This window comes from Tursiops truncatus, chromosome 19, assembly GCF_011762595.2.
Source record: "Tursiops truncatus isolate mTurTru1 chromosome 19, mTurTru1.mat.Y, whole genome shotgun sequence".
Lineage (NCBI taxonomy): Eukaryota > Metazoa > Chordata > Mammalia > Artiodactyla > Delphinidae > Tursiops > Tursiops truncatus.
Genome location: NC_047052.1, coordinates 45,745,001 through 45,766,278, shown reverse-complemented (window position 1 = coordinate 45,766,278; position 21,278 = coordinate 45,745,001). Strand labels below are relative to the sequence as shown.

The following is a 21,278-nucleotide window of genomic DNA, read 5'->3' as shown; positions in this document are numbered from 1 at the left end:
AGGACCTCTGGTCTCCTTTGGCCACACTACAGACCAGACACCTGGCCACTGGAAGCCTTGCATAAAAACCTGAGAAATACTTTTTTCACACATTTCTTTCCCTTAATGACCTGTCTGGAAATCTATGGCTTGGGAATTCACATAACTAATTCTTACATTTGTAGCTCTAAGAAAATGAAACACATACACCTCTCAACTCCTGGCCATATAAGTGCACATTTTCTTGCCTGCGCTTCTCTGACCCAAGCTTCCTAGAGAACCCCTGTTAAAGTGTTCAAGGGTTCATCCATTTATTCAGAGTCATGTTATGCCCACAGTACTGGCCAAAACAGAACGAAGAGTAATACTACACAATAATAGTAATAATGGATATTTACTGACCATTTATTCTGAGCCAGACACATGCTAAGAACATGACTGTCTTTCATCCTCACCTCAACTCTTGTTTTAGCACCCCCATCTTGTAGATGAGAAAATACATTTGGGAAGGTGATGTCCAAGGTGACAGAGCCAAGATCTGAACCCAGGTCCCTCTGCCTCGAAAACTGGGAGGAACTTTTACCCACAACCCTCTACTATCTCTCCAATGCTGCCTATCTTCTTCTTCCCCCTGTCCCTGGCTTTCAAGATCCCTTTCAGGACCTGCCACACAAGGCTAGGAAACCTCATCCCCTCCATCCATCTTCTGAACTAGCTCCCCATGACCATGAAGCTATCTCTCAGGTCAGCTCCATATCTAAAGATCTTTCCAAGGTGGGATAAGCCTTCCTGACTTCAGGGAGTCTTCACCTTTCGAGCTCTCCCACCTCCATCTGGCACTGGATCACATGGGAAGGACCTCCCTGGTACTCCATTTTCCTGACTTAGTCCCTGAGTTTTTAGTTTTTGATGAGAAGGAAGAAGAAATATAGTGACTGAAGATTAGGGACAGAAAGTTAAGGACTTGCATCCCAGGTGTGGTACAGTTGCCTGGGCAATATGCCTCCTCCTCTGTAAAAGAGGGATTGCAGGGCTGTTGAGAGGATTTAGGGAGACAATGAATATAAAGCACCTGACAGAGTCTGCCCATAGTAAGCACTCAGTATGTGACTCAATGATTGGTGTTTTTCTCCCTTCTCCTCCAGCAGAGTTGGCCTACCCCTTTAGCCCTACCCTGATGCTCTCAATCGCTGTTGTTCAGGCCTTGCAGGGTAGCCAGAGGCATCTGGGACAGAGAGAAGCCTTGTCTAGTCCCTCCCCCACCCCAGAGTACTGCCAGGGCTAAGGGACACAGCTTCTCCTCTGGTACTGCCAGGGGACATGACAGAAGAGCCCCAAGGGTTGGGCTCAATGAAGGACCTTGTTCTACTGCAGTGAAAGGGGAGAGTGGTTTTGGAAGAATGGAGGCTGACCCTAGGGAAATGTGTGTTCATGTGTCTGCACAGCGGTGAACTGGGAAGGGTGGGCCTCCCATGACTGGAAAGCATCAGAGAGAACTGGAACTGGTCCAAGGAATCTGCACAGCCTCAGGCCCCTTGGGGTGAGCCCAGCAGGGGCTGCAGATGATAGGTAGGGATGGAACTTCTAGTTTCCTGCCCAGGGCAGAAAAGTCTGGCCCAGAGTTGAGGCACAGCAGAGGCCCAATGAATACCTGCACAGCTGAACCCTGATGGTCCCCTGGAAGGTAGTGGTGTCTGTGTGTGTATAATGTGCCCTGTCTAGGATCCCTTGACCTCAGGTCTCTGTCTCATGTCCTAGCAGAGTATACTGAGTAAAGAGTACAAGTTCAACTGGCAAACTTGCCTGGATTCGAAATCTAGTTCTGCCTCTAAGACTAGGTCAACATAACTGTGGGCCAGTCCTTTAAACCTCTCTGAGCCTTGGTTTCCTCTTCTGTACAATGGGGGTAGTTAAAAGCCCCTACATCACAGGGTTATTGTAAAGATTCAATGAGACAATCGTGCAAAGCACCTGATCTGTGTTAAGTGCTCCATGCATTTCAACTATTATTGTCATTGCTGATGGTTGAAGATCTAAAGCCCACGCATTTCGGGGCTGGAGGGAGCAATTCACACAGGAGGGCACATCTGGTCTCCCCCTTCAGATTCCCCACAGAAGTGGGGAATTTCATGCAGTTATTTACCAAAAACAGACACGTCTCTGGTTCCTCTGAGCTAGAGGCACAACAAGCAATGATGAAATTCTGGAGGTGGGCGGATGGGGGAGGGCACTGGGGAATGCTGTGATGTCAATGACTGCTGTTCACCAAGCTGCAAACCTGGACTCCAGAAAGGATGAGGGAGACTGCATATGAGTGCTCTCCTTGGCCAGGTGACCAGAGCTAAGTAGGTCATGACCCTGGTTGCTGGCAAATCACAGGAGCCAAATATATCTTGGAGACTGCCATAAGAGCAAATCCATTTTTACATGCTGGGCTGTTGCAACAATCGTGGCAGCCTGAGGCACCAGCCAGAGGGGATGCGTTTTGGCTCCAAACATGCCCCTCTATGCTTCATCCCATCTCACACAAACATAGGGGAGGGCAAGGGGGTTCACATTTTTGTTTGATGAACTGTGTTAGTAGAGCTTGAAAGGGGAGGGTGGAGGCATTAGAGTTGAGCTTGGGTGACTCACTCACCCACAGCCCCTTCTTGACCTCGGTTTCCCCACCCAGATTCGATGAGCCAGAGAGGGCAGGGCTTAAACCTGCTGGATAGGGGGACTCTGACTCAGAGGACAGGCGGAGGGAAGAAATGCAGGAAATGTGGCCCAGGAAGCTATAGGACCAGGGAGGGAAGGAGATTTCAGCTTCCCCGGCCCCACCCTTCTGGTCCAAGTCAGCATGGGAAGTGGGGTGGGTTGTAGGATTACTGTAATAGCTCCAAGCAGGCAGAGAAGACAGCACTGAGAGAAGGAACAGGGATAATGACAAGGGGAAACCTGGGGCTTCTCCTTCCCTGTTCCAGAGACCCTTGGGTGTTCCTTTTCTGTTCCCAGGTTTTATCTCAGACTCTGCTTCCATGAAATCAATGCTGGCTGCCCGGGCTGGGGGACTTCCCTACACCCTCCTAGCTGCTTGAGATGAAGGGACACAGCCCAGACCAGAGCCTCTTCCATGCCTCTCTTCTCTCCACTCCCAGTAGGTCATGTGACAGTACCTTCACCATCTTCCTGGGCCCACCCAGAATCAAGTGTCAGCATCAAAACTAGTAGTTCTCCACTGGATGCACACAAGGGTCAAGTAGGGAGCTTAAAAAACACCAAAGTCTCTGGAGATAGGACCGAGGCCTCAGGTTCTTTTTATAAAGTGACTCTGACATGAAGCCAGCATTGGAACCCACTCACCGAGATTGAGCTCTCTGCATTCCCTGGCCCTTTCTGAGAAGGAGATGGGTGGGTAGGCAGCTCTGACCCAAACCTGAACCCAGGGTCTCCCTGGGAGAACTGAAGGAAGTAGCAGGATTGGATGGGTGGGACATGGAGTATAAACCCAGAAAAAAGCAGAGGATCTGCCTCACTGTTTGGCCCTCCTGGCCTGATGGGATCTGAAAAGCTGAAGAAGAGCTTCAGACCCTGTTATAGGCAACCCTTATCCAGAATTGGTAGACCAACTGAACTGAAGATTTGGTTTGTGGGGTAAGTGTGCATCTTGGTGGGAAGGAGGGACAGGTTCGCTGAGGGGCCCACCCCATAAAATACTAAGGGCTACTGATGTACTTGGAGAGTATCTAGAACAATCCCCGTACTGTCTAGTGAATCCTCAGGCCCAAGAGGGATGGGGCTGGCCCACGTCACAAAAGGTGTTAGTGGCAGAGCTTGATCTAGAACTCCTGGGTGTCCTGATTCCTATTCTCATGTCCCATGACAAATGAATCATCAGTAAAGCATCATCTCTCAAACTGCCTGGTCAGCAAGAGAACTTGGGTACCCACTACCAGGCCTATCCTCTCAGGACTCTGATTGACTGGGTCTGGGTTAGGGGCCCAGAAATCTGGATTTTAGGTCACATTCTCCCCCATCAGGTGATTCTGATGATGCAAATTTGGGAAACACAGTGGGATGGGAAAGCCCTAATGAACAGAGGATGCAGAGCTCCTCCAAGCCCTCCAAAAGGATGCAGGCCTCCAAGCCCAGGAAGCAGCTCCTTCCTTCACAAATAAGGCAGGGCAGCTGCTCTACCTGAGGTTGGGAGGGAGACAGGAGACACAGTCTTGGAGTCCCCATGTCTATTAGGAAGAGGCCTTCAAGGCCCCACAGGATTTACCTCTGTGATCACTTCTCTCTCCAGTCATGCTCTGCTCTAATCCTGGCAGGCTTCCTGCTGACTCTGGAACACACCATGGCCCTCCCTCTCTTCCCTCATTTTCAGTTTTCCCTAACTCTCCATCCACCTAAGTACCAACTTGTTTTCCTCTCACCACCTGACATGGGGCTATGGTTAAAGACCTTGATTCATATATTCATTCACTAGTCAACTCATTCCACAGCAGTTCTCAAGGACAGGCATTAACCACAATATCTTAATGTAAACGGTCTGAGATGGGTCTCAGGCATAAAGTATACCATGGTATAAAGTGTACCATGTCTTTCAAGGGCAATGTGGTAACAACAAATATTTTAAACATACATAACTTCAAACTAGCAGTCCCACAGAATTCTAGAAATTTATCCTAGAGATGCTTAAAGGGTACTCATTACAGCACTGCTTATAAGAGTAAGACAAAACATACCATGCAGTAGAGCCTACTGATCAAGAGGAAGAAATTTAAAGTCAAATTCCAGCTCCACCTCTGACCAGTTGTACAACCCAGGGCAAGCCACTGATCTCTGCAGACCTCAGTCTTGTTTGTAAATGGGGGAGTTAAAAGACCTTCCTTACAGAGCTGTTGTGAGGGTTACGAGTAATAAAGGTAGTAAAGCACTGCCTGATACACAGGTCAGGCTCTGTTACCTTACTATTCTTACAATCAAGCGGCCATTAACAACAATGAGGTATACACGTATGTGCTGAATAAGGAATGATCTTCAAGTAATACTGTTAAGTGAAAAAAGCAAATTGGTTAATGTGTGCAATGTTCTTTGTGCTAAAACAATCAAAACAATGAAAAAGCTGGAGGGAGAACTTGTATGTGCTCATACATGCACAGAATATCTCATAAAATATACACAAATCGGGAACGTGGAAGTCTGGAAGGGGACCTCACTTTTTACCTTTCATACGGTTTGATTTTACCACAAATTTTGAAAACAAAAGCAAAAACTAAAAATGCTCTAATAAATAAACAGCAGTAAGCACGGGTGTGATTCTGATATACAGTCAGGATTGGCACCCAGTGCTCACCCAACTCCCTGCTCAGGATGGGGTGGTGGGGATGTGTGACCAAGCTTCTTAAGACACTGGCCTGCCCCAAAGGAGCCCCCACTCTAGGGGCAGAGCCATACCACAACCCCAGAATGCTTGCCCTGGTGCTAGAGCAGAGGGGAACCCTCCCTGGCGGGGAGGATGGGAGGGCTGTGAAATAGCTGAGGTCTGGGCTTGCTGGAGCCAAGCTGGGTTCCTGCTGCCCACTGTCTGCGAGACAGGGACTTAAGCTGATGATTCCTGGCCTGAGGAACTGTCTTCCCCTACAGCCATGGTGCTTCTGTGAATTGTACATAAAAACTCAGAAAAATGAAGGTGACTGCTGCTAAGATGGGTAGGCCTGAGAAGAGGAAGGAAGCAGCTCTGGGGGTCCCCAAATCCCAATCCTAGCAGCCCATGCTGATTTCCTCACCTATAAAATGGAGACAACAACATTACCTACCTCATGAGGTTGCTGCGTGGACTAAATGAGTTACTGACAATAAAAATAACAGTTAACATTTATTGAGTGTTTAGTACATGCCAGGCACTGTTCTCAGAGGGGTCGTAACTAACCTAGTAGCACAGTTATCATCTTGATTTTAAAGAAGAGGAAACCAAGGCTCAGAAAGGTGAAGTTACTTGATTATACAGCAAGTGACACAACTGGGATTTAAACCTCGACAGTCTGACTCTAGAGCCACCAAAGAACAGTTTTCAAAGTTACTATACAAGTAAAACCAGTACTTGGCTTGTTGTAGGGACTCAATGTGAACTGTTATCCTGAGGAAGAACATGGGAAAGTTTGGACACATGCTACATGGGGTCCTGGGGTCCTCTCCCCAGCTAGCTTTCAGGTGCACATACTCCCCCCTTCTTTGGCCTCCATCACTCCCACCCGTCACCTAGGTCAACACCTCTCCATCCAGCCTTGTGGAGGCCCAGAAGGCCAGAATGGCTTCAGCAGTGCCCCTTGAGATGGTTCTCTGGACTAACTCCTAGCTAGACCTGGGGCCTGAGGGAGAGGTTCTAGCAAAGCCTAGCTCACCCATCCCAATGTCAACTTCGTGGGACAAAGAGCACTTCTCTACTGAGTGTTCAGGAAACTGATACGGACTATATCTAAATTCAAAACTCTCTTGAAGCTGTTTATGCCTTAGGTGAAACCTACCTTTGAGGGGGTAAAGAACAGTGTAAGATGACATGTGAATTTTGGAAGAGTTCTAAAATTTCCTCCTAGCTCTGACGTCCCGTAGCTTGAGAAATGAACTAATGCTCACCTTCCGTCCCCCTTTCATAGGTAATGACTTTAGTCTGTTCCTTTTAGCCACCCAGACCAGCCACCCTACATGATCCTTCCTCTGTTATGGGTAGTTTCTAGTTTGCACTGCACTCCCCCAGGAGCCCCCCATTCCATGTCTGAGGATTTCTGGCAACTAAGCCCCAGAAGAGCCATGATGATGACTTGGGAGGTCAGGGATTTCTCACCTACCAACAAGCCTAGAACCCACATTTCTTAGTGCCATTGCTGGGTAGGCCTCCTCAGACACCTGATATCTGTTCCCGTTCCAGGTGTCCCTCCTGCTGTGCACCCATCGCTGGAGACTCACCAGCACTGTTGGCCTCCGACTCCAGCAGGTGAATGTCATTGCAGTCCGCCAGTGAATGCTCCAGGCAGAGCTGTAGGAAGCGGGCCTGGGTGCGGGTGACCCGCTTCAGAAGTGACAGCAGGGCCACTGTCTGTTCACACTCATTCCAGCCCTTGAACCAGCCAGCGAGGATGCCCACCTGGTCTCGGAACATCATGGTGCCAGGCCTGGGGCCAGGGTGGGGGGGACGGCGGTGGCAAGGGCCAGCGCCGTCACATGGTCTCGGCTGCGGGCTCCTGTTACCTCTCCCCTGAGGGCCAGGGCTTGAGGATGTTCCCTGGCGTGGTGGCAATGGGTGGTGCAGGGAGGAGGACACCTGCTCACATCGGGGGAGGTCTTGGTCTAGCCACTCCTCTCCAGGCTCCTGGAAAAGGAAGCAAGGTCGTCAGAGAGAATGAAGGGGCTGGAACTGGCCTGGTGAGTGTGGGCTGAAGGGGTAAGGAGGCCTCATGCCTTCCTCTTTCAAGGTACCTACCCTGCTGAGCTCCCGGGAGAAAGATGAAGCTAACCAGATACTAAACCAACTCTCCCTCCAATCTCCAGATCCAGAGAAAAGGCTTGATTGGGACTCAGAGACCCAGACAAAGGAGAAGATGCTGCCCCTCAGGTCTGGCTGTCACAGGGCCAAAGGAAGTGGATTTAAAGCAGAGAGTAAGTTGGCAAGATATTCTAGATGGGAAATAGGAGACAATGCACACTGTGGCAAAATATCTGAATTAATGGAGACCTGGTCCCAGGTGACATGACTAAGCAGACATGTGATGCTGAGCACATGCCCTTTCCTTGCTGGTCTCTGGTCACCTCCTTCAGGGGGCTGGGCAGAGTGACTGCTCGCCTGCTAAAAGGACCCTATGGACTCTTTGTATTATTTCAAGCTAAGACCCACAAGGCTAGGATGTAGGTGGGTGGTGACCCTGGTGGAGATCTCAGGTATGTGGATAGCTAACTGATCAGTAACTGGGTGCCTAAGGGTAGGGGCAGAGGTCCTTTTCAAAGATCTCCAACATGCTGGGGGGAATCTCATCTGTTCCAACCCAGCTCTCCTACTCTGATCTCTAAGATCCCACCTATCCCTGTTCTGAAGTGAATCTCTCCCTTCTTCTTCATTCCCTTGAAGGTTACTCCTGACCCAGGTCCTCTGGGTTGGGATGTCCCCTTGGCTCCCAGACATGGCAGCTTGTCACTCAGACTCCTAAGAGCCAAGAGGATACCAACCTGAGAAGGCGACACATCAGATGTTAAAAACTCCCAAGCAAGAAAGTGTCCAAATTCCTTTTGCAGGCAGGAACTACACAGGAGCTGTGTCAACTGGGCAGACAACAGGCCTATTCTTCAGTTGACTGGTTTCTGGACACTACTCTTAAGGCTTTTTCTAAGTGTCTCCTGCTCCAGGTCTCCACTCACATTTCCCCTCTGCCTCTCTTGCAACCAGTGCTCTTGGCTCCATCCCCAAACCATTTGGCTCCATCTCCCTCTGGCTGCCAAGAGGACTGAGAACTCCATACAAAGACCCATTGAACCTGCTGGGCTAGGTTTTAGGGAGCTATTGCCATCTCCCTGAATGTCTACGCTCCTGCTGAGGAGGGCTGTGAGGTACAACTGACAATGGCTGTGACTCACCTCAATAGATCCTCAGTGGGACAGTTGAACAGAGCAAACTGGTCTGGCTGTCAATCCCTTTGGATATAAGAAACAAGAGAAAGTGTGTGAGGGGGGGGGGATGAAACCTTGCTCCCCCAGCTAAACAAGCCTCCCAGAAATCTTTTCAAAAGACATATCAAATGTTGCCTCCCTGGCTTAAAATCCTCCAATGACTTCCTACCGTATTTAAATAAAATGCCTACAGGGCTCCCTGCAAGACTCTGGTGGCCCCTCCACCCTCCCTGTGTACCAAGCTCTTGTTCACTTGGACCCATCCATGGCTTCCCCCAGACCTATGCATGGCTGGCTTCTACTCGTCACTCAGGTCTCAGCTCAATGTCATTTCCTCAGAGAGATCTTCCCTGACCATCCAATCTAAGGAGTTTCTCTCTGTCACTCTATTAATGCTATTTCATTTATTCTATATAATTTGGCACCCTCAGATATCATCATATTTTTGTTTGTTGTTTCTCTCCTCCCAACAAATGCAAGCTATATAGTTGCGCAGTGCCCAGGACAGTGACTAGGACTTAGAAGGTGCTCAATATATATTTATTGAATGAATAAATGAAAGTGAGCATGGAAGCCACACTTGGGACTTCTACAGCCCCTGGGGAGAAGGTGATAGAAGGAATGGCCCAAAGGATGGTAAAGGGATTTGGAAACCTTGCCCTAAGAGAAAAATTTGAAGGCACTGGGGAAATTTCCCCTGGGGAAGAGAAGACTCAGGAAGAATGGCATAACTGACTTCAAATACCTGAAGGGGTAGCACACAGAAGAAGAATTAGATTTGTTTTTTTACTCCAGAGGAGAAAAAGGGTAGATGGCTCTAAGTGAGAGGCACTTAGATACGGGAAATGTTGAAACTCAAGAAAATTCAGTTCTAGTCTTGCCCCAGCCACTCTGTCACTTTAATCTTTGAGCTAGTCTGCTTCCCTTCTCTAGAATGTGTGAGATAAGGAGCGAGACTGACATTTGTCAGACATGACAAATGTGTTTTACCTCACAGGCTAACTCCAATCGATTGGTAGTGGCTGTCCGGAACACTGCAGTGAGAAGGGTCCTGAAGAAATGAAGCAATGGCAATATCCATCACTGGAGAATGACTAATAAATTGGAGCACACCTCATATAAGGGGATGTTAGATAGTAATTAAAAATATGCTTGATCTTGATAGCAGCATACAAACAATATATTTAGATCTAAGTACAGTGTTTGATCTTTAACTACGAAGATGGAGGGATGTCCATAAGTACATAGTAATATGTACAATCATGCCATTTTTGTAAAATGAAAAAAAAAGAGCCATATACAAAAGCCCTTATATATCTCATATGTCAATGTCTATGTATGTATGTAGAAAAATGTGCATGCTGTTCATATTGGTTACCTTGAGAGAAGGAGGAATTATTAACACTCTCTTTATATAACTTTGTACTATTTCACTAGTTGCAAATGAACATACATTACTTTTGTAATTTTTAAAGATAAATTTAATTTAAAAAAATTAAGGCTGCATTTTACTTTCTGGCTCAGTGAGAAAGAGTAATGTGATTGATTATCAATGTTTGCCCTGGATACGGGATGGATGAGTGGTAGCTCATGTGCCTGAAAAAAATCAGTTTCCCTTCCCAGCTCCAGCATTTTGTGGCTTTCAGTCCCAAGGAGACAGCAGCTGCCTCAACATAAGGAAGAATTTTAAAATAATGTATCTGTCCAAGAATGGAACTGGCTGCCATATGAGGAGGTAATAAGCTCCCTGGCTGCTGGAAGTGGTCAAGCAGAGGCTGGATGAATATCCCTTGGGAGTGGGAGGGATTCCTTCACTGGGTGGCAACTCATAAGATAGAAGGACATGTTACTATTTCAGAGGGAACAACTGTGATGGGAGGTTTGCTATGCCAACAGCGTTTACGGCAAAAAGATGACCAAATCCACAAACAGACCAAAGTTGTGCACACTCTTTCCTATAAACACTTTTACTGGGTTGTTACTTTTCCCAAGCAACAGCACTCTGCCCCCCAACAGCACTGTGCCCCCCAAATAAACTGCTGACTGAACATTAATCTAGTTTCTTCCCCTGAGCCAAATGCTAGAAGCAAAGCCTTGGGACACAGCAGGATCTCAAACATGATGCTTACAAGGCCAGGTTTTGAATGGAGCAGGCTGGTGAGGACTACGGTGAGCTGGAAAGCACACACCCTGTCTAAAGGGAGAAGTTACTATTTAGCTCTAATCAACTGCTGCCATGTAGGAATTTGGGTCCAGTATTGTTAGATCTTAGATTATTATATACTTTTTTTAAAGAGGAGCCAGAAATCTGGATTTTAAAATAAAATCCCCCTATTTTTAAATGTTGGAAAATAATTCATATTAAAAGAGCAACAATGAACCACTATACAGAACAAACAAAGCCTGGGGCCTGCAGTCCTTAGACCAGATAGACACAAACTGTGATAAGACCAAAAGTCCGATAACTATCCCTCTCGAGGGCCTAGAGAAGGTCCTACACGTTTAAGCCACCCCACTGCTCAGGAAACATGATTGGCAGAGAGGATCTAGTGCCCAAGTATGGCTTGGACAGTCCTCAGGAAACACTGGGGCTTTAGGTAACAAACAGTCATGTTTAAGAATAAACTATTAGGGGAGGGACAAATTAAGAGTTTGGGATTAGCAGATACGAACTACTATATACAAAACAGATAAAACAACAAGGTCCTACTGTATAGCACAGGGAACTATATTATCTTGTAATAAACCCTAATGGAAAAGAATATGAAAAAGAATACACACACACACACACACACAACTGATTCACTTTGCTGTACACCAGAAATTAACACAACATTGTAAATCAACTATACTTCAATAAAAATCATCCCTAAAGGAAGTGTTCCTATGTTTTGGACAGGAGAATGCTGGGTGTTTGGTCTGGATGGTGACTGGAGAGGAGAACTGCATGGCTTTCTTCCATCAAAAAGCCAGAGGCCCCCAGCTACCTCCTCTCCTGCGTGCTTGGCAACAGTGAGAAAGGAAGACCTGGCTTGGTGAGACTGGCCAGGGAAGAGGCATCAGCCCTGACTATTTGAAGACATCTTACTGTGGTAGCAAATTACTATGATACATTCTGGTGGATTTGTCTGCCAAACATCCATGCCCATCTTCTGGTACCAGGCCCCTAAATTCCCTTTGGAGAATTAACTGTCTTTCTTGGATCTAGGAGCATACATGGAGTAAAGCCTGGCCAAGGAAAGGCCTCCCTGCACTTTTGCTGGAAATATTGGGGAAAATAAGTTCTTGGTTAGGGTTGCTCAGATTATACAACATCTCCTGATATTCCTGGTTGCCACTTCTGCTACCTCACAGTGAGGGCCTACCTCAGAATGAAGCCAATACAGATGAAAGCAGAGTCAAAAGAGGGGAGAAAAAGAGAGACCTGTTCACATCATTTGAAGACCTGTCTCCAGTTAGCCTGAAGCCCCCCATCCCACCTCCCCATCCCAGACTTTTCAGTTACATGGTCCAATAAATTCCTTTTGTGTTGAGGTCAGTTTGAGCTGGGTTTCTACCACTTAAAGTTTCAACTTTAAGCCTTGACTGCTCCCATACAAGAGAATTCACCACTGCTCTAGTCTCCATCCTTATGTGACCAAAAATGACTCCCTGCCTTTGAGAAAAGACACTAGAGGGGAACCCCTATGGTAAAGTCTTTCAAATAGTCCAACAATATGGCTGCCATACTTGGTCTCTAAGAGACCAAGTAACCTTCTTGAGAAGCATCTTCTAACCCTGGAGGGTGGGAAATGGAGTCAAAAGTTGGCTAAGAGGTTCCAGGAAAAACTGTCCACTGGACTCTTTCTTTGGCCCCAGTGAAAAACAGCCCACATACAGGAGGCGCCTCTGGAGGTCAGTTCTCCTCATCCACAAGCAGCACTGTGGAGTGAGACCTGGCTGAACCAGAGCTCTCCTACTGATACCAACTTGCTGTGCTGACCTTTGGCAAGTAACTCAGTTTCTTCCTCAGTGAAGCTTGTTGTAAGAATGAAAGAATATATATAAAAACACCTAGCATGATGCTTCAAATGTCTTCACATCATATATTATTGTATCATGTGCCAGGCCTTATGCTAATAGCTTTCCATGGATGAGCTCATCTGATCTCAAAAACTATAACTACAAATATATATATGTATATAATAGTATTCTCATTTTACAGATGAAGACACTGAGACACAGAGGTCAAGCCACTTACCCAAGACTGCACACAGCTAAGCTGAGATTTTTAAGGCCAAGCAGTCTGCTTCTTCCTGCAAATAATGCTACAGCGTATTTATTTATATTTAATTATATAAACTTATAAATATATATATGTTTATAAGTTTATACATATATTTGTAAGTTTATATATTATATATTTATATATATTTATAAGTTCCCTTCCACTGCCTAGAAAGCTGGACCAAGCTGGACCAAAGCATACACCCTTTAACGCCAACATCTCTGGACAAATAACGGGAGGGTCCTATTAGCCTTCCCACCTAACCCTAGCCTTTCTACAGCATCCACATAGGTCTTGGAGGAGCTTGTTCATTTCATGAGTAAAGTAATAGGCTAGTTACCTCAGGTTAACTCACTATCCCAACTTGAGAAGAACAGGAGAATGTCAGAAGCCAAGGGACCCCAACTTCTCTCTTATGAAAACCAACCATTATTTTCAGAAACTCGTGAAATATGTATACAAAATATGCATATTACTGCCTCAGCCAAGAATGAGGCTCTTGTATGAATGGTCCTGGAGAAGGGAAGGAGAGGAGGGGAGAAGCCAGGCAGGGCCTCCTGGAAGATAACAGAGCCTGGGGAGCTCTGGAAAACCTGCATAATTTGGGGCAAATGATTTTACCTTGCAGTGTCTGTTTTCTCATCTGTAAAATGGGTTTAATAATAGTACCTACTCTCATAGTGTTGTGAGGCATAAATACCCTCACAGACTTGTTACCTAGTATCATCATCCTGGATTCCTCTTTCTCTAATCCCATCATTAACTCCTGTTTTCTCAACATGGAACATGTATATCTGTATCTCCATTTTTACTACCACCACCATATTCAATTCATCATCCTTTCTCATCTGGACAAATGTATTGCCTCCTGCTTCCATTCTTGCCCCTGTTTTCCTTGCAGAAACCAGTGAATTTTCTTTACAAACAACCAAACAAACAAATCATGTCACTGTCTTGCTTTAAAAATCCTCTAATAGGGACTTCCCTGGTGGCGCAGTGGTTAAGAATCTGCCTGCCAATGCAGCTGACATGGGTTCGATCCCTAGTCCGGGAAGATCCCACATGCCGCGGAGCAACTAAGCCCGTGTGTCACAACTACTGAGCCTGCACCCTGGAGCCTGCAAGCCACAACTACTGAAGCCCGTGAGCCTAGAGCCTGTGCTCCGCAACAAGAGAAGCCACTGCACGAGAAGCCCGCGCACCGCAACGAAGAGTAGCCCCCACTCGCCGCAACTAGAGAAAGCCCGCGCGCAGCAACAGACCCAACGCAGCCAAAAAAAAAAAAAAAATCCTCTAATAGCTTCGCAATGCTCTTATGTGAAAATGTAAACTCCTTACCATAGCCCACAAGGCCCCACATGATCTGGCCTCTGTCAACCACTCCAAGCCCTTGCCCCTTCTGCTTCACTTATGCTTCAGCCACGAGCTCCTTGATGTTCCTTGAACACATCTCAGGGGTTTTGCACTGGCTGACCCCTCTACCCGAAATGTTCTTCCCCAGATCATCACATGGCTGGTTCCTTCTCATCAATCAGATCTGGGTTCATGTGTGCCCCAATCTTCCTCATCTCCCCAGTAGGAAGGAGTCTTTGGTCTGATATCGTCGTCAAAAACTGTTTCTTCAAAGGCTGCAGCTCTTCCGGAAACACCTAGACTGTAAGATCCACGAGGGAAAGGAAGACTGTGGCTGTATTATTCACGGCTACATTTTCAATTCCTAGAATAGTACCTGGCACATAACAGACCCTCAGTAAGCATCTGTGAAAAATTTCCCCACCTTGCAGCAGTCCTTTCTCCACATGTAACTATGCTTAGATTAGAATGCCCAGCTCTTAGATCTTCCCACAACTGGTGCCTTCTCATCTTTCAGGTTATCAGGCTCAACTGTCACCTCCTCAGAGGCCAATTCTGACCATCCTGTGTACAGTGGCCAACCTCCCACCCCCTTCACACTGTTTTAATTCCTTCATAGCACATATCACTATCTGATTTCTTTTGTTTATATATCTTCCCTCCATCAGAATATAAGACCCAAGAGCTCTAAGACCTTGACTGTTTCATTCACTGCTGTATCTCCAGTACCTAGAAAAGTGCTTTCATAAATTGTTTAATTGCTGGAGACGTTTGAGATGTGCACACTCTACACTGCTGTTCTGTTACTTGCCCTCGACCAGACTCTATTCAACAAATTTACCCTAAAACAAACAAAACAAAACTCTACGCACAGTAATCTACTTAACCTTCTTCTAAAGTTCTGAGTCCTAGAAACCCAAAGCTGAGGTAAGGAACTGAACATGAGTACTCCTGGATTCCACTACCCCAAGGCTATAACCAAACCAGGCCAGTCATCTCATTCCTGTTTCTCCCAGTGAGATCCCAAAGGAAGGTCTGGTGGGGTGAGACCAGCCACAAACTCTCTGGATCCAAACGACCATAGAGAAGAGAATGATTGGGGCTGGGGAACAGTGAAGAGGGGGACTACCATCAACCCTCAGAAAGGTCATGGGATGGAATCACAGTCCTGTCTGGTTTAGCAAGCAAGAGAGTCTCTAAGAGCGCCGCTCACCTAAACATGTCTCAAAGGATCTTCTGTCACCATTTCACACTTATTCAGAGAGGAAACTGTTTTCAAACTGGGGCTCTCAGGAAAGAGTTCTCTTTCCAGTGAGACTGCTAAGAAGGTGGGGTTTAAGCCTACAGTTGCTGAGGGTCATCTTTGTCGTCACAAAGCAGAAACCAGTTGAGGATGAAGCTAAGTCAGTGGAGAAATGGGGAGAGATTACTAGGAAGACTGAACTCCTGGATGCAGGTAGGTCTGGAGCCATCCTAGTTCTGGACTTTTCAGTAACATGAGCCAATTAATTCTCTTTATTTTTATTAAACCAGTTTGAGCTAACATACTGTCACCTATATCTTAGAGTCTTGGTTGATATGAACTTTTTTTTTTTTTGCTAAAACTGAGCACTTATATACAAGGCATTGTTCTAAATACTTTATACATATTAAGTTATTTAATCCTTATAATAGTTCTATGAAGTAAGATACCATTATTACCTTCATTTTTCAACTCTGGAAACTAAGGACCAGAGAAGTTCAATAACTTGTCCTAGGTCACAAAACAGGGGGTAAGCAATGATGTGGGATGCAAATCCTGTCTGGCCCCAGAGTCTGCATACTTGATCACTACACTACAATGCCCCATTGCACCCAACCCTATCTGAACAGAAAATCCAACTCTCTGACCCCAGACACTATCATCCCGGGACGGACAGAGCCCAGAGACCTTCTATTTGTGCCACCTGTCCTCAATTTCATCCTTTGTAAAATGAGGATAATCACAGTTTACCTACCTCATAGAGTTCCTGTGAATATGAGATGAGACAATACATGTGAAGCACTTAAACAGTGACTGGCAGATAATAATTACTCAATAAACAGTGGTCATTAACATTATTACTCTGTGGGTCACTAAAGTGCATCTGGCAAATACAATGCAGATGGAAGAGATCTGTTTTCTTTCACCTCTGTCCTTTAGGTGAAGAGAAGAGATGCCATGGGTTAGAGATGAAGAGTCTTTCTTGTCTTTAACCCACTGCATAAGCTGCATCCTCTGCCTGGAAAGCCACTCATCCTTGTCCCAACTCTTGTGGAACAGCACCCAGAACAAGTACCACTTCTTCTATGAAGTCTCTCCAGATAGAGGGTGCCTTCTCTCACTGTCAAATTTCCACAGTATATAATTTGTACCTCACGTTCTGTCCCGTGTACCTGCCCAACCTCTCTACTGTACTGTGAGCTCCCTGAAGGCCAGCCCCAGTATTTACCTCGTGATCTGTTTATTCTTCTCAAACTCAGAGAGAAACAAAAACCCTTGGAGAAAGTTGAGAGCCCTGTGGAGGCCCCAAACCTACAAAGGCTGAGGAGGGCTGAGAAGCCAACTAGGATGGGGTGAGGCAGATCCCCAGGAATAGGACGTGGGGTAGCTAAGAATCAGGAAACAGCACAAAGAAAAGTTCCAGATGAGAGAGGGTGGGGAAGGCAGCCTCTCCTAGGAGGAGTGGCAAAAGGAGCTGGGTAGAGAGAATAAAAGAGGTGAGAGGAGGGGGGGGGGGATAAGATGTGTTGAACCTGGATGGGGAGTGAGAGTAAGGAACTCAGAGATTTCTGACCAAATGCAGGAAGAGCTGCCCATGAGCCAATGATTCCTCATAACTTACAGAGGGAAGGATCCCAGCTTGTGGGATTCAGAAAAGAACAAGTTACATCCTGGTACTTTCCAAACTCCCAGGTCAGTGAGGGTGAGTGGACAAGTACATGAAAAACTACAAGGAAGAAGATGAGCGGTGCTCTAAGAAGTACAATGGAAGGCTCTGGGCAGTAAGACACAGAGAATGAAAAGACTGGAAGGTGCCTTAAGGCAAGGGTGCCTATGTGGAGAATAGATGAGGATTAGATAAGGATAAGAGATGGACACGTGTGTTCAAGAAGGGAGCAACCTGAAGCAGAAGCACAGAAAGGGGATGGTATGGAGGGGTGGAGGGGAAGCCAGAAGGAGAAAATGCTGAGGAAGATCTGAAAGGGAACCATTCAAAGACGGAATATGAAGTAATTGCTCAGAGGGTGGGGTAACCTTGTGGAGAAACCAGAAACCTTTCAAAGAGGGTAAGGAATCTTCTGGAGGGTAGGTACTTCACAAAGGGGACTCCCAGGAAAATGGGGGTGGGCAGTAGGGCACAGAGGCATATGCTGAGATATCTTTCAGGGGGGCTTTCTGTGGGGAAAGGGAAATCCTCTTAGAGGGCAGTGGTTCTCAAACTTGAGCATGCATCAGAATCACCAGGAAGGTTCCTAAAAACAGCTGGGCCCTACTCCTAGGTTTTCTGATTCAGCAGGTCTGGGTTGGGACCTAAGAATTTGCATTTCTAACAAGTTCTCAGGTGATGCTGATGTTGCTGGTCCAGGGACAACACTTCGAGAACCACTACTACAGGGGGAGGGATTCTTTTGTGAGGAGGCCCTCAAAGTGGAAAAAGGAAGGAGAAGGCTTCAGAGAGGAAAATCAGGGGAGTCTTCAAGGAGAGTCTAAGGAGGGTGGGAATTCCCTGGCGGTTCAGTGGTTAGGACTCCATGCTCTCAATGCTGAGGGCCTGGGTTCAATCCCTGGTCAGGGAACTAAAATCCCACAAGCCTTGCAGCACAGCCAAAAAAATAAAAACCTTAAAAAAAAAAAGAGTCTAAGGAAGGTGTTAAGGGTCTCTCCATCTCTCTGAAGGGAAGATCTAAAGGGAGGAGGGGTCTATGAAGATAGAACCTAAGAAAAATGGTCTGAGAAAGATCTCTGAGAGTTGGGATTTCAAGAGGTGAGGGTATCTCTTGAGGATCTGTTTAATAAAAGGGGACATAGAGACTCTTGAGAGGAGGAGTCTGCAGGATGCTGGGGGCCTATGGTGGGATAATGGGGGAAGGAGGCTCAGATCTGAGAAGGATCTCTAAGTTGATTGCAGAAGAAAGAATGGAGGAGATCAGAGGGTGTAAATGGGGGTTCTAAAAGGGGTATATCTGATAGGGCCCTGAATAAGGTTTCTTGGGGATGTCAGAGGGAGAACCTGAGATAGAGTGTTCTGAGGAAGTCTTACAAAGTGCTGGAGTTGCTGATGCACAGCAATTTTGGAGAAAATTCTCTAAAGGGAGTCTGTGGAGGTGTGGTCTTCTGTGAGAGATCTTAGATTTACTGGAGCAGGATGACAGAGGCCTTTTTAGGAACAGCTCTCAAAGAGCTCAGATGAGAAACTCTGAGTAAAGGTCTCAATAGGATATACGGGGAAGGTGGGTCTTGGGGTGGGGGAATATGGGAACATCAGAGTAGAGGGTTTTTCAAAAAACAATTCTGGGACTTTCTAAGAAAAGGAGCCGGTTGGTGCTGGGGGTCTTCTACAGGTGGTTCTAGAGGATTTGAGGGAAGCTGTGAGGGTGAGTTCAGGGAGGGAACTATCTAGGAAAAGTCTCTTAGTAAGGCAGGAGGTCTCTAAGTGCTGATTCAAGGGTCTCTGTGCTGGAAGGGTCTCTGGGAGGGATTTCAAGGGCATATCTCAGAGAGCTCAAGGAGGTGGCTGGGGTCTCTGTGAAGACAGGAGGAGGTCTTGAAAAGCTGCATCTCAGAGGGGTCGTGAAGAGAGGGTCTTAGGGTTTACAGGGCTTGTGAGGAGGAAAGTTCATCTGAAAGTAGGTCTAGAAAGAGAGATTTTGAAAGGGGGATTCGAAGAGCGATTCTAGAAAATATCAGAGAGAAACTATGAGGAAACGTTTTGGAATCCTGAGGAAGCAATTTCTGTAACATTTTGTGTGGGTTACTAGGAGATTTGGGATACATAAAAAGGGTTTTGGAAGAGACTTGTGGAATGTGGAAGAAGAGTTCTCCAGAGATTTCAGGGAATCTCTGGAGAAGATTTCTGGGATAAGTGAGGAGGGTCTCAGGGGAAGATTTCTGGGGTATCTGAGGGTGATCTCTAGGGCATTTCAGGGTGGTGAGATTTGAGAAGCATGAGGAGGTCTTTGAGAGAGATTTTTGGGACCTGTGGGAGAGGCCAAAGGGATGACTTTTGGGATATGTCAAGGGGGAGTGTATATGGGAGATGGATTGGTGGCGGGGGATGGGGGTGGGCGCTCCAAGTGAGTTTTGAGGATCCGAGGCCATTTCAGAGAGTCTCTGAGGAAGATTTTCAGGGGACATCAGGGGCATTCTGGAGGATTCCAAGGGGAGGGGCTCTGAGATTTGGGGGCTATGAGTGGAAAATCTCCAAGGCGATTTCTGGTATGGGGGTAGGTGGGAGGGAAAATTCTTGGGATGTGTGAGAAGGAAGTCTGGGGGAGACTGTTGGGATGTGCGAAGCAGGTCGCTGGGGGAGATTTCTGGAATGTACAGGGTCTGGAGGGGATTTCGGGGAATCTCTGATCTGAAGGAGATTTTTAGGGCTTACGAGGGAGGTTCCTGGAGAAGATATCTGACACATATCGTTGGAATATGAGGAGTGGCCCCGGGGAAATATTTCTGGACGGAGGAGGTTCGGGGATCTGGGACCAGACGGGGGTTCTCTGAGGAACATATTTGAGGCGTAGGACGGGGTCTGGAGCAGACGTGTTAATATCAGGGGTGGCCTCTCGGGAAGCCTTTCGTACCGCGGAAAGGTACAGAGGGCTTCGGGCGGATTCGGGGGGTCTGTGGGCGTGCCCTCCAGGGAGGTGTCCGAAGTACACCTGGGGGGGTCACGAGATAGGCTGCTGCCAGGCCCCCCGGCCACCCCGAGGGGCAAGAATTTCGGAGAGAAGCTCGAGAAGCGGCCTGTGAGGGCGACTCGGGGGATGGGTGTGGGAGATCCTCTCGAGGGTCGGGACCCCGGAGGCCCGCGCTCCACGCCCGCCGCCTCCCAGGGTCCCTGAGGGGGCGGGGCCGCCCGCGGCCTGGGGCGCCCTGAGGTGAGCCCCGCGCGCTCCGACCCGCCGCCGCCCCGCGTCCGCCCGACCCTGCCCACCACTCACCGCCTCGGCCTCCGCCGCCGCCGCCGCCGCCGCCCGGGCCTCCTCAGGCCTCCGCCACTGCCGTCGCCCCCTCTCCGGCCCGCGAGCTCCCCTCCCTCCTCCCTCACCGACCACCGCCGCCGCCACCGCCGCCGTCGCGCTGCGTCACCGCGCCGTGCGTCACCGCCCCTGGCCCCGCCCCGACGGGACTGCCGCGCGCCGGCATTAGCTGACGCCGCGGAGAGGAACGGTACGCCCGCCAACGGGCTGCGAGGGCAGCCCGAAGGGCGGGAGGTGTGCGCGGAGAAAGGCGGGGTCCCAGAGGAGAAGGGGGCCGCGGGGGTTGAACGAGGCCCACGAGGCCCGCCCCCAGCTCAGTGGGATTGGCCTGCTGCGCGGCTGACGGGCAGTCAGCCCGGCGGGCGGGGCAGGGGCGGGGCGCGCGCGGCGTTGCCACGGGCAACGGGCCCTGCGGAGCCCGGCAGAGCCTGGGATTGGGCCTCCCGGCCTGCAGGGGACAGTCTCGCGCGCGTCTACCTCAGCGGCCTCGAGCTAAGTCACAATTCCTGATTCTGGCGTTCAAGGCCCGGCTGTGTGACCCGCCTGCACGCTCCGCTCTAGGCCTGGGCCCCGCCACCACCTGACTGTCTAGGTTGCGAGTAACCGCTCCGGCTGCTGGAATCTCAGCTTTCCCACCGCAACCGTCTGTGAACCTGTTGCTTCTTCTCTCAGATAGGAATTGAAAGAGAGGAAGCATTTAAAAGTGCCGGGCAGGGCTACCCTGGTGGCGCAGTGGTTAAGAATCCGCCTGCCAATGCAGGGGGCAATGGTTCGAGCCCTGGTCCGGGAGAAGCTAAGCCCGTGTGCCACAACT

General features: G+C 48.1%; 1 protein-coding gene across 7 annotated transcripts in view; it reads right to left on the bottom strand.

Annotated features, from left to right (window-relative positions):
- The window catches only part of SAMD4B (sterile alpha motif domain containing 4B), a 36,229-nt gene extending 15,646 nt beyond the window's left edge, over positions 1-20,583 (bottom strand). The window contains exons 1-4 of one of the 7 annotated variants that reach the window (XM_033846107.2): positions 20,426-20,583; positions 14,228-14,543; positions 8,590-8,646; positions 6,931-7,333 (exon numbers count right to left, since the gene is read on the bottom strand). In XM_033846107.2, the coding sequence (XP_033701998.1) occupies positions 6,931-7,126 (196 nt within the window). In that variant the 5' untranslated portion in view covers positions 7,127-7,333; positions 8,590-8,646; positions 14,228-14,543; positions 20,426-20,583. Of the gene's footprint in view, positions 1-6,930; positions 7,334-8,184; positions 8,295-8,589; positions 8,647-14,227; positions 14,544-15,455; positions 15,642-15,943; positions 15,968-20,425 lie in introns of those variants that run through there. The other 6 variants (XM_073795856.1, XM_033846110.2, XM_073795857.1 and 3 more) reach the window with 6 other exon arrangements.
- Between the last annotated feature and the right edge of the window lie 695 nt (positions 20,584-21,278).